Genomic DNA, 13,203 nt, shown 5'->3' with positions numbered 1-13,203 from the left:
ACATCAGGTGCATCCATGTCAACATTACCCATAGCTAGTTTAACTGTGGAATGTAACTTATCAATACAGTCTTCCTCTACCTCAGTGCATTGGGTTGACATATTCGCATAGGCTTCTTTCATATGTTTCACGTTTCATAAGCACCAAGACTTTGGCTTTGTCTGCTCTGACCAATGTAACTCTGTTCAGATGTATCCATCTAGCTGTGCGCCTTATCTTTTCTCTTCCGCATTTTTTTTGTTACTAACATTTTGAGATTCTCCTATTTCCTATGTTTTGTTAATGTTACTTTTATTTTTATTTTTTTAACTCCTGTTTAACTCTGTTTAGTCTTGTTCATTAGCCATGTATTGTTAGTTTCTGCTTTTATTTTTAGCTACTATTTGTACCTCTGTTATTTTATTATTTTTGATGTAGTTAAAATTGTTATGAAACATTTTCTAACCTTACCTGCTATATTAATTCACATTTAATGTCGCATTATTAAATTCCTCATCTGCTTTTGACAAAATATTTAAGATTTCTCAACTTTCTTTTCATTTTGCATCTGACTCAATCTCTGCATCTGTTACTACAGTTAAACTATGAAAGCAGACTTTGGAAGGAACTCTAAATATTCCAGCATAAAGAAGTTTTTCATCTTAGGCTGAAATGAGAAAATGGTCACTAATATAAAATGTGAATATACTTTGCTAAGTTTTAATTTAGACAAAATATTTGCTTTAAGTTCACTTCAATAAATACAAGGAAAAGGGAACAGAAAATAAAATATACTTTCATAACTTATATTCTCAGACAAAAAAAGTAAGATTGAATGCCAAGCGTGTGTTCTAAGTGAAATTTTATGTTTTCTCACTGAAAATGTAGCCTTTTAGATGCATCTGGGGTGGTTTACTTGCTTGTATTTGAATTTACTATCTCTGAATTTGTCTTAGTGATAATTAATCTTGAATTATTCAATATTTTTGATAATTGTTCTTTTAAAAATGCATCAAGAAAGTAGAGCTGCTTTTTTTAAAACCAAAATGGATTTAGAACAAGAACATGCATGCATGTATGTTCACAACTGGATATACACAAAAAATAAAAACATTTCCTGAAGTTTGTTAAAATAGAACACAGAATCAAGTAGAGCAAATTTCTTTTTACTAAATACTAAATACTAAAAAATTTTTATCACAGTATAGCCAATAAGAGAAATCTCTTGCAAATACATTGTTTAATCACCTAATGCAATTTGAACAGTGGCAGGCTTTTACTGTCTTGTGTAGAAACCAAAAGATGTATAAATGTAAATTTTTTGTAAGATTTAATGTATGTATTCAAGATTCTTTATTAAAGCTGATTACTTTTTAACACATTTTGTTTTCCAAGTTTTCACTTTAAAGAGGTTTTTGCCTTATGTAGGTTTTGCTGTATTAATCCAGTCACTCTCGACCTTTTTATGGCCCTGGCTTCATTTCAGCTTTTCTCGACATTCAAGTCTTCCTCTCTTCATCTTTTTCCATTACCATGTGGTTATGGTTATGATTTTCATAAACATATTGAACCAATATATATTTCTCTAAAATGTATCTCTAATTAGTACTTATCAAATGTAAATGTTTTTTCCAATTTCTTAGTAGTTTACAGACAAAGTTGAAAAAGTAAATAACAATCAAATCTTATATATTTTTATTTATACAAGAGCAATTTAGAAAAACTAAAGGTGTTATTAAACATTAGGTGAACAAAACACTTTCCAAGCAGTCAAGTGTGTTTTTTTCAAAACACGCTTGACTGCTACTGATACACACAACCACCATAACCATATACTCAATTTGTACTTTTATTTTTGTAGGGCCAAACCAAAGGGTAGTTCAGGAAAGTAGAGAAGGCTTTACCCCCTCTTATCTTTGACTGCAGTTGCTAACTTAAATGTGTATGCTTTATTGGAATTTTTGTGCAAATGAGGCCCTCATTTTCAAGTAGTAATGAGTTTTCTTAGGAAGCCAAAAAAAATATATGAACTGTTCACAGGCAAAATTGATTAACTCCATTAATATATCCTTGCAATAATTGTTATTATTTTTACATTTTTTATGTAACCAATTTTATATGTCATTAGAAGCTTAATGTAACAACGTATAAAAATACATTCTATGACGTTTATTTAAATTTAAAGTTTAAAAGGAATTTTTTAAAATAATGTATATTTTCAATTTCTCTACATTTTGTTTTGTGGATTAAATCAATTTGGCAAATAAGTGGCTCATATATACTAGGCATAAAAGCATTAAATCTTTTTATGTAAAATCTATGTAAGTTCTTAGGTTGCAATATCACTACGACTAGATTTTGTTGTTGCTATCACCTGTCAAAAAAAACTGTGTTTGTATCCCTTTTTGACTATCTCTGGCTCCCTTTTTTGTTTATTTTATTTTTTGGCCCATGTCAAAAATGACTGTATAACTAACCTTTGCTAGCCTTCTACATTCTTATTTGGAATTAACTCACTTTTGAATTTCTAAATCATTCTAATTTTTCTCATATTAAATAATAGGCAAATTTAAAGTACTTGTTTAAAATTTAAAACTTGAAAATATGTAATAAACATTCAAATATTAACTTTTATTAAAAATAAATTATCTATTCTTTGTAATAGACGATTCTAAGGAAGCCGATCTGTGGTTACTTAATAGCTGTACGGTTAAGGGTCCGGCCGAACAACATTTTCGTAATGCCGTGGAGGCCGGTCTCGATCAGAAGAAATACGTGGTTGTGGCAGGATGCGTGCCTCAGGCAGCTCCAAAATCTAGTTATCTGCAGGGTCTCAGCATTATAGGAATACATCAGATTGACAGGGTGATTGAAGTGGTCGAAGAGGCCCTAAAAGGTATAAAATTCCAATATAATTTTGCTAAATTCGTATATATCTAAAAATTATTTTTTTGCTATTTTATTTAATGTGTATTTATATATATTTCAGGTCATTCTGTACGATTATTAGGAATTAAAAAAGAAGGTGGTAAAAAGACTGGTGGTGCCTCTTTACAGTTGCCTAAAGTTCGAAAAAATCCACTTATCGAAATTATTCCTATTAACACAGGGTAAATGTGAATTTTTATCTCAGAAAGGTAGATTATTCTTTGAATTTTTGAGGATATAATTGATTAACCCTTTACAATTGCCATCTTGTGCATGTTTATTTTGTAATCTGTCCTAAGGCAATATAGGTCAGTCGGGCAATATTATTTTAAAAATGCATCAATATCATTATATTCATAGGAAAAAAACACGTACATTTATTAATATCTTTAGTTTTAAATGCGATATTTTTCAATACATTTTATTAGAAAAATTTATTAAAAAATAATATATATCAGAACTGACATTTAAACTTGATAATTTGTAACTTTTTGTCAAAATTAACATTGTCTAGATACTTAGTTATTTGCTGGCACTGAGCCAGAAAGACGTAGAATATTGTTTTGTACCACTCTATCTAACACTTATGCATGTACGTTTATTCATTGTGAAATTATTGAACATTATATCAAACATTTGTTTGAAATCAAAACTTTATTCTGCTGTCAACTAATATAATGAACTAATATACTTTATTCACTTCATATCGAACAAGAATATATATTTTTGTAATAAACATATGATTACCAGTACTAATACATGTAACATTTGCTGATGTTTTAGATTAAAATAAAAAATAAAAAATACATAAAATGTCAGAACTGAAGATCACGACTTGAATATTTATAACACGTTGACTTATTATAGCACGAATGAACTTATTATAGTAATATTATTGCATGAATATGCTAAAAATAAAACAAAAAATTATTAGAAAAAATTAATTAAGAGAAAAAAGCATTAATTAAAATTTTTTAAGTCAACAAAACACCACTTAGACAAAAATATGTGAAACAGACAATATACAAGATGCTGCTGTCAAGTGCTGACATCTGTTGTCGATAAATTTTATAAAAATTGATTTTACTAGGGTGCCTACAAATCGGTACCCTCGAAGTTTTGCCTAATAATGGGAGGTACCAACCGATCGGTTCCCTCGCGAAGAAAGGTTAAAGTTCTTAAAATTTCATATTTAATGATTTTTTTTTATTATTAAATATAACATAATGACAACAAAATTATTTCATTCAGAATCTTGCACTAGTTTAAAAATATTGATTTTTATCTTCAAATTTGGAAATTGTTTCCCAGTGTCAGTCAGACTGTGTCATAAATTGAGATTATGCTTCCAGAAATGGTTTAAATTATATAGCACCATGCTGAGACAGGTGCTATGACAGGTGCTTTGATGCTGAGACAGCCAACAAATAAAAACTACGGCACTTCTTTACAGTTAAAATAGAGAATTTCTATACTAATACACAGTGGCATGCCATGACATTTGTTGATATGGAAGCTGTGTTTCCATAAAAATTTGAACAGAATACTGGAAATGACAAAAATAAACAGTGTATTTATTTTAATTCTAAAATAGATAATTGAATGGAAACAAAGATTTAAAACCTAACTTTTTATATCTTAAAACAATGCACTTACCAATGGCTCCCTACCAGTGGCTAACAGATGGAATCATTGGAAGCGTTATATGATATTTTGGTGTGTAGCATCCACTGGCTAAATTTCAGAGGTTGGTGTTCTGTAAAGCACATGTGCGAATGCCTATAATCTGGCTGCTTTACGCGATTCAGATATTTTTGCCGTACAAGCTGTCCCATATTCGACAATATGGCGTTTCCATTGGGATTATGCATACACAAATTTATATTCGAATATACAATAGCAATCTTATTATTGTTTTTCACGTGTATAGAAATTTGTAATAAAATACATAATGCAGTTATAATAAAATATTAATTTTAAGTAATTTAAAGAACGTTAAAATATTCAAATAATTGCACAATATGTATATTTTAGAAAACACAAGGAAAGTGGTGCTTCCACAGCTTCCATGGACGGCATACCACTGCTGATATATATTGAGAAGATATATAGTCTGACATGACATTTTTTAATAATTTTAAACAATGTTTAAATATGCAAAAAGAAGAAATTTAAAATTTATTATTATTTTTTTGTTTTGTTGTTTCAAAGTTTGTTTCTTTTCTTACTTCTTTTGAAAGTACAGATACAGAAAAGATCATCTTGTGCCATAGATTTTCATCTTTGGGTATGGAGGAACTTTTCTGTATCTGTAATGGTGCAATTGTCCTGGGTGGGGACAGTCTAATGCATCAGGGTCAAATTATTTGCAAAATTATTCAAGGGCATAATTTGAACTCAAACCAGAGTCTCTCAGAGAGATGGCTGATGCTTTCGCTGTTTCAGGTGCCATTTACTACCAGTTATACTAAATGCTTGTAAAATTCAAAGTTTAACTAATATGCAGAAATGGCAAAATGCATACTTTTATAGTTTATAAGATTTTTGGTTCAATTCAGTTTTACTAATTGAAATTTTTAATTAGATGTTTAAATCAGTGTACTTATTGCAAGACAAAACATGCCAGAGGTGAATTGGGTAGTTACTCCATTGAAGAAATTGTAGCCCGAGCCAAACAGGCTTTTAAAGGTAAATTTGTTTTGTGATAAATTGGTTGATATGGTAATTAATGATTTAACATTTTGTAAATATGTAAGAAATTTATTTAATTTCATTAAAATTCAACAAAAACATGTAGTATAATTTAAAATCCATTAAGAATTTGGCACTGTGATTAAATGAAATCCACTCATTTGCTAATTGAGGAAGACAAAGAAATTTTTTATTAATGAAATGTTTTTGACTCTAATGAGCCAAAAATGTTTTATTAATAAAAAAAAGCATATGTGTGGATTTTATTTAGTATAACTTATTTCCATTAAATAAGATTAGATTATATTTATTCACTACTGTTGTTTTTATTCCTTTTCTCTTTATTTACTGTTTTACTCTGAACTTTTTTTTTTTTGCAAGGAACACTGACATGTGGGTCTTTTGATTTTTGTTTAATTTCAAATAATTCTGACGTGGCAAGAAGTCAACCCTCAAGATTTCATCCAATCTTTGGATTAGCAAGTTGATCCTTTGGCAATCTTACCAACATTTTGGAGATTAACACAGACTAAAATTTCTATTTCTGCTTATATATACTTTTTACAATAGGAAGAATGCATTTTTCTATATGGCATCTTTAATTTGATGAATACTGAAAGAAGGAAAGAGAGTAGGGGTAAACAATGGTATATTCTTTAAAATTTTTTACACATTTGAAGAATGTCAAAGAGGAATTCTTTCATTAAAGATCTGAAATGCATTTTTTTCTAGTATAAGATATAAAATCTTAGATCATAAACTTAGAAGCATTCTAACACCAGAGACTTCATATACTTGTATTTATTCATAATTTCTCTGTTTTCTCTTAGTCTTTTATTTTTTACCTGAAAGATCATGTCATTACTTACAGGAGTCATAAACTGTTGGATAATTTCAGTTCTTTCATTAACAAATGTAACTGATTTGTGCTTTCTTCTTCTCATCAAGAACTCTTGTTTTTAATTAATTCAATTCATTCAAAAAAACAAAAAAATCTCTTTTAATTGGAATAAGAGTTAGTAAAAACAGAAAGTACATAGCAGCAAATGGAGAAGGCATATACTTTTGCAGGTAGTGTTAACAGGTCTGGCAATACTGCCTGTAAGTGTATCAATAATAATAACGTTTTTTTTATTTTGTCATTAAAGGAATCCTTAAAAAAACTACAGTCTAACTTGTTTATAACGTCATCGGATGTAACGACAACCTTAATATATAACATCAAATTTTTATCGGTCCCACGATTTTACTATACTAGATAATGTTAAAAAACCCACTTGTAACGACATAAAACCCTGTTTTAACGTCATATTTGAAGCACTCTCAAATTTACAAAATTAGGTTACGAATGTTATTTAACAAAAAGTACTAAGTGTTCGGTCCCTAGGGTCAGTCCACTTCCTAGAATGACTATGGGTGGTACTCTCACCACCTGACTTCAGTGGGGTGAGATTCGCCACCCCTTTAAACAATGTGACAATGGGTTAGTCTGCATAGTTACTTGTGTTCTAATTTAGCGTCAAATCAGATAAAATATGTAGCTTAAAAAGGAAAGCATTAACGTTATACTGCAAAGTAGAAATAATTAAAGCAGTTGAAAGTGGAAGAAAAAAGGCAGATGTATGCAGAGACTTTAGCAAATTCTACATTGTGCACAATAATAAAAAACAGAGAGAAAATTTTGAAAAGTTTTCAAGATGGCAAGGGACAAGTGAAAAAAATTAAGTTATGTGAAAAAGTCAATATTGATGCCGTTCTAATTAAGTGGTTTAACCAATGCAGAAGTTCCAACTTACCACTAAATGGACTGATACTAAAGGAAAAAGCAGAAGAATTTGGATGACTACTAGGCGATACTAACTTTAAATGTTCTAATGGATGGCTAAACCGTTTTAAACAAAGACATGGCATAAGTTTTGGGAAAGTGTGTGGAGAAGCAAAAAGTGTAAATTTACTGGATGTTGAAAACTGGTTGAAAGATGTGTGGCCTAAATTAAGTGGAGAATATGCAGATGAAACTGGGATATTTTACAAACTTTTACCAGATAAAACATTTAAATTTAAAAACAAAAAGTGTGTTGGTGGAAAACTTGCGAAAGATAGGATAACAGCTTTTGTTTGCGCTAATATGACTGGTACAGACAAAAGAAAACTTCTTGTAATAGGAAAATCAAAAAATCCAAGATGTTTTAAAAACATAAAAACACTACCAGTAAATTACAAAGCCAACAAAAAGTCATGGATGACGTCTGAGATTTTTAAAGAAGAAATTTGAAAATGGGTTAAAGAACTTATTGGTAAACGAAAAAAGTTTTACTCCTTGTCGATAATTGCCCAGCACATCCAATTTTAGAAAATTTAAAGAACATTAAACTTGTATTCCTTTCTCCAAAAAAATTGTGTGCATGTTACCAGATCTGGTGACAGACAAGGGTTACCAGCTGAACTAGTCTTTCACCACCACCTATACCCTTTAGCTTGTCATCCAGTAGTTAAGGTAAGGTCACAGAAACCAAATTGCTACTTTGCTACACTATATTCTAAGCATATAAACCATTGTTACTACTACATTTTTAATCTGTTACACATTGTTAAAGATTAATGTTCTTTGAGACTAAACAAGTAAAATGGCAAGGCCATATTTGGGACAAGACTATGTCTCGGAGACTCATTACTAAGCGGGATCACTTCGATGCTTACGGTGGGTCTTGTTCTCATTCTCCAATCATCTTTGGTATCGCTGGTTTTGAGCGTGTTCATTCAAACTTTGCCGGCCACAGCCACGCCCACGTGGTCATCCACGATGCATTTTCAGTGAAATTAACCTATCGAATGTTGAAATTTCTCTCGGTTGCATGACCCCCCAGGTTGAAATTTCTGTCAATGTGAAAATTTCCCGTTTTTGAAAAAAATAATGGTGGCTATTGTATCATTCGCAATTAGTTTTTTATTTTGCACAAACGAAATATACATATTAATAAATGTAAAAAGAAAAAATAATTATATTTCTGAAGTTAGTTTTATTATAAAATTATAACAACGCGCCATCCAGTTTCAAAAAATTCCCATGATCAAACGAGATATCTTCGGTCAATCGATCAAGGTTAGCACGTGGCGACCAGAAATATGTGGGGAATAACACGGGACAGGTAAATGGGTTTTTTCAAAGATTTGTTCGTCAAAATTTGATTTAGCAACGTTTGCTTTTTGAACTTCCCAACACACATGTTTATCAAAATTTGATTTCACAATATTCATATTTCCAACTTACCAATGAGCAACGCATGCGCAAATCTCACACTACTGCCTGTTTGAGAGAGTGTCGCCATTTTGTGTTTTATTGTGTTTCGGTTCTCGGTCCCCTGACTACCTACAAGTCTGGGTTTTTTTTATACGTGCATGACTTGGGCATCTAATACTCTGTGCCAAATTTCAACTCCTGACATGTACTGTACTCCTTCATACCTCTTAGCTGATAAGACAGCAGGCAGTATGATTTTATAAACAAGACATAGTCTTGTCAAACATATTAATGTCAAACTTGTCAAACTAATAAAAATAGATGCAGAAAAGTGATAAATGAAGAAACTATTAAACTATGAAAATTAACTCTGCATCAACTAGCATTCGATTTCTAGGGTCTCCAAATAAATTCTGTTTCTAAGAAAACAATATATCCAAAAATTATAGATTTCATTTTCAATGAAAAATTGAAGTTGATTTAAAACAAAATATGTTCATTTATTATATGTTAATTATATAGTAATTAGTTAATTATTTTATATTATATAATAATTAAACATTTTTTATTAGAGGGAGTGAAAGAAATCTGGTTGACATCTGAAGACACTGGAACTTATGGCCGTGACATTGGTGAGACACTGCCCCGACTCCTGTACAAACTCGTCGAAGAGATACCAGATGGTTGCATGCTGAGGTTAGGCATGACCAATCCTCCTTACATTCTGGAATATTTAGAAGTATGTCAATTTGAAATTAATGACTACCAAAATAAAACTAACTTTTATTTTTTAAAATTTCTGTGTTACTTTTACAGGATATGGCAAAGATTCTATCTCATCCTAGAGTTTATTCATTTCTCCACATTCCCGTGCAGTCAGGTAGTGATCTAGTTCTGACTGACATGAAGAGAGAATATTGTATCGACGATTTTCGGCATGTGGTCGACTTTCTAAGAGAAAGGTGCATATACGATATGTTCATTTTTGTTTGCATGTGCTGAACTGATTATTTTTAGTGTATTGTGGGAAGAAGTCTATTATACATCAGCTCTACTGGTAAACATTTAAAATCAAAATAAGTTACTCATGATACTATGCTATGTAAATTAATAATGTGACAGAACTGTTACATGTGATATATAATAATAGATCACTATAGTCTGCCTTTGTTCAAGGTCTGTCATTTTCATCAGTGATTGAAATGTTCATTTATAATAATAAAATTATGTTAATTATTCTGTATAAGTTCATCAAACACAAATTTTAGTTAGAAATACATGAGGTATATGGCAAGAGATTAAAAAAATTTTTGTTTACTATTTTAAAATTGTGAAGAACGAAATTTCTTAACAATTTAAGAAGATTCTTCTGTTAAAGAAAACAATAATTTATAATACTTAATGTTGTTTTAATAGAGTGCCTGGTATCACAATAGCCACCGATATCATATGTGGCTTTCCAACCGAAACAGACAAGGTGAGTCACATCCATATACAAATTACAATGATTTTTTTAATCCTTGCAAGGTCACATGTTGTTTTCTGTTGTGAGTGGTCACAATATCACCATTTTCCTTTTCTTACATTCCCCATAATAATGGACGTGATTATTTTGACAAATGTGTGACCTTACAAGAATTAAATTTCGTGGAAATAGAAATTAATTTTGAACTAATTAATCATTACAGGATTTTGAATGCACTATGAAATTGGTTGAACAATACAAGTTTCCAAGTTTGTTCATCAATCAGTTTTATCCCCGTCCAGGTACTCCAGCAGCAAAGATGAAAAGGTTACCTGCACAGGAGGTAAATTCATCCTTTTTAGTGAATTCTTTAAACTTACAATTAGAAACTATTATAATGACAACAATGCAATAAAATCAAATTTAAAGATTTTTATAAATGACTGCAGTGGGTGATCGGTTAACAAACATAATCCGTTTCAAGACTTTGTTCGCTATCTGAATTGTTCATTAACTGATTATTGATTTACCATAGGTTTTTATGGGAATTTGATTAATTCATTCTGGAAATCCCAAAAAGTAAAAAAAATATATACTTTCTTACTATGTTTATTTATATGTAATAATAAAAATACATATATAACACAGTCTTGCATTTTTATTAGTCATGTTTTTTTGTTTGTGGGGGTTAAATAATCTGTCTAATGTCGATTGCTTTTCTCTCTTCTTCAGGATTTTCAAAAGTAATTAATAGCATTGTAATTGTAGAGATCCCCAAGCCTATTAACCTCAACCTGGTTTGTATGCCAATTTAAGACCATTGATCTGACATTCCCCACTTCTTCAAAAGATCTTTAATTAATAGCAGATATCAGCATTAATCCTCTTTTTCAGAAGACAACATATCTCGCCGAGTTTCTTGGCATTCTTCATTCGAGAGTTCTCGGTGTTCTTCTGTCGTCAGATCCGTTTAAGGTTCCATTATGAGCTCTTCAATGTTCTTTATTTCTCAGATGTGATTTCTGTTATTCCTTTAGCTGCTCGAGTCTTCTTGATTATACAGTATCTTTCTTAGATAAGATTGAACTGAGGCCTACGGTAGATTTGTTCAAGTCATACTGCCCAGCAACATCGGACATCTGCCAACTGTCTACCTTTGCTATTATACTCTCACCTTTTGAAAATAAAAACCCATGCAAAACTTAACGAGTGCCCACCTGACAGTCTCGCAAATACTCTAAAAGAATTGTTTCTGTCAGAAAAATAAAAGGCTGGAATTAAAAGGGAGTATTTCAAAGTTCAAGGAATACTATCCGATCAGTATATATCGAATTGAGCGTCGACATCGACATCTCCCGCACTCCGAAAAGTTTTGAATTGTTACCCGAAAACAAGGGAAAATCAATTGGTATTTGCTATTTCCGTTGCTTCTTTTTATATTTGTTCAGTGAAGTGTTTCGCAAAAGATTTTTACGATCGGATGACAAAGTGTTCGTTATGCAATTTGTTTGTTAACCGATCACCCACTGTATTACATAACCGTCCATATTATTATTAGGTAAAGAAGCGTACTAAAAGAATGACCAAACTGTTTCAAACCTACACTTCCTACGATCATAAGATGGGAGAGATGCAGAAGGTGTTGGTGACAGAAGTGTCTCACGACAAGAACTATTACGTTGGCCATAATAAATTTTACGAACAGGTAAGAAATTATTTGTCTGGAGTTATTTTGTATCCCTAAACATATGAGGTCTGATACAGGGAAAAAAAAAGCAAGACTGCCTATATCTCTTTTTATTTAACAAATTGTGAAAATCAATGTAGAAGAAGATCGTAGTTTGCCAATTTCAAAACAATTCTTCAAATCACTTTCTTTGTAGCTATTGAGAATGTCCATTGCCTTTTTCTTTTTTATCTTGTATCAACAAAAAGTGTGTTCCTTTGTGCACTGACTTAAGCACAGTGGTTTTGTGATTAGCTAAAAACTGCTTCACAGTTTGTATTGTGGGCTAGTACTTTGTCTTAATGCAAAATCCAACCTTTTCTCCACGATTCTAGTTGTTTCTTTCTCACACATTCATGCAGTTTTGCTGATTTCTCTTCAGGCTGCTGGGAATCCACTCTGCCATTTTAATACCCTGGATATGAAAGAAACATCAAAATGATCTACAGTTTCTCTGCATTTCAAAAATCATTTGTAGCATTCAAAAACGTGTGTATGAGATATGCACTCTTCACCATAAGCTTCAGTCTAAATCAGTGGTTCCCAACCGGTGTTCCGCGGAACACTGGTGTTCTGTAAGCATCTCCCAAGTGTTCCACAGATTTAGTCGCAAATCGGAAAGTGTACAATCGTATTCGAGCCGCCGAATATCAAAAAATTAAAATCATAAAATTTTCATAAACTTAAATATATATGTACGACTCGTACTTATGGAGTGTACTACTGTTTCGAATAAGATAAAGGCAATGATAAAAACTGAATGAAATATGTAAAAAACATCAGGCACAAGTTTCCCATTAAAGTTATTTAGGTATATTTTTTCCTGTCTTAGAATTGGCGTTAATAATATGAGTAGAGATTTTGAATTATAACTGCTCAATTTTAATAAAATAACTGATGACAAGCTTATGAATTTCATATTAACTTAAGTAAGTGTACCGCTAAAGAAAATTGCTCACAAAAGTGTTCCGCATCCTAGAAAAGGTTGGGAACCACTGGTCTAAATAATTGAAAAGTTTTCATTGCAGATTTCTTCAGTTTCACAAAAGCTTTAACTTGCTGTTCACTCTTGCACTCCAAGATTTCTGACCAAAGATAAGAAAATGTTTATATCTGAACAGCATCCACTCATCTATATATATGTTACTGGCAAAACCCGATTTTACGCCAAAC

At 31.2% G+C, this 13,203-nt stretch overlaps 1 protein-coding gene across 1 annotated transcript in view; it reads left to right on the top strand.

Annotated features, from left to right (window-relative positions):
- LOC136983809 (threonylcarbamoyladenosine tRNA methylthiotransferase) overlaps positions 1 to 13,203 on the top strand; it is a 45,613-nt gene that overhangs the window by 26,356 nt on the left and 6,054 nt on the right. The window contains exons 4-11 of the mRNA XM_067280667.1: positions 2,645 to 2,875; positions 2,969 to 3,089; positions 5,492 to 5,595; positions 9,412 to 9,578; positions 9,656 to 9,801; positions 10,256 to 10,316; positions 10,528 to 10,647; positions 11,863 to 12,009. Coding sequence (XP_067136768.1) covers positions 2,645 to 2,875; positions 2,969 to 3,089; positions 5,492 to 5,595; positions 9,412 to 9,578; positions 9,656 to 9,801; positions 10,256 to 10,316; positions 10,528 to 10,647; positions 11,863 to 12,009 — 1,097 coding nt within the window. The remainder of the gene's footprint in view (positions 1 to 2,644; positions 2,876 to 2,968; positions 3,090 to 5,491; positions 5,596 to 9,411; positions 9,579 to 9,655; positions 9,802 to 10,255; positions 10,317 to 10,527; positions 10,648 to 11,862; positions 12,010 to 13,203) is intronic.

Source organism: Centruroides vittatus, unplaced genomic scaffold, assembly GCF_030686945.1.
Source record: "Centruroides vittatus isolate TY-2023 unplaced genomic scaffold, ASM3068694v2 contig_89, whole genome shotgun sequence".
Classification (NCBI taxonomy): domain Eukaryota; kingdom Metazoa; phylum Arthropoda; class Arachnida; order Scorpiones; family Buthidae; genus Centruroides; species Centruroides vittatus.
The sequence above is the reverse complement of the archived record's forward strand: the minus strand, read 5'-3'. Positions and strand labels throughout refer to the sequence as shown.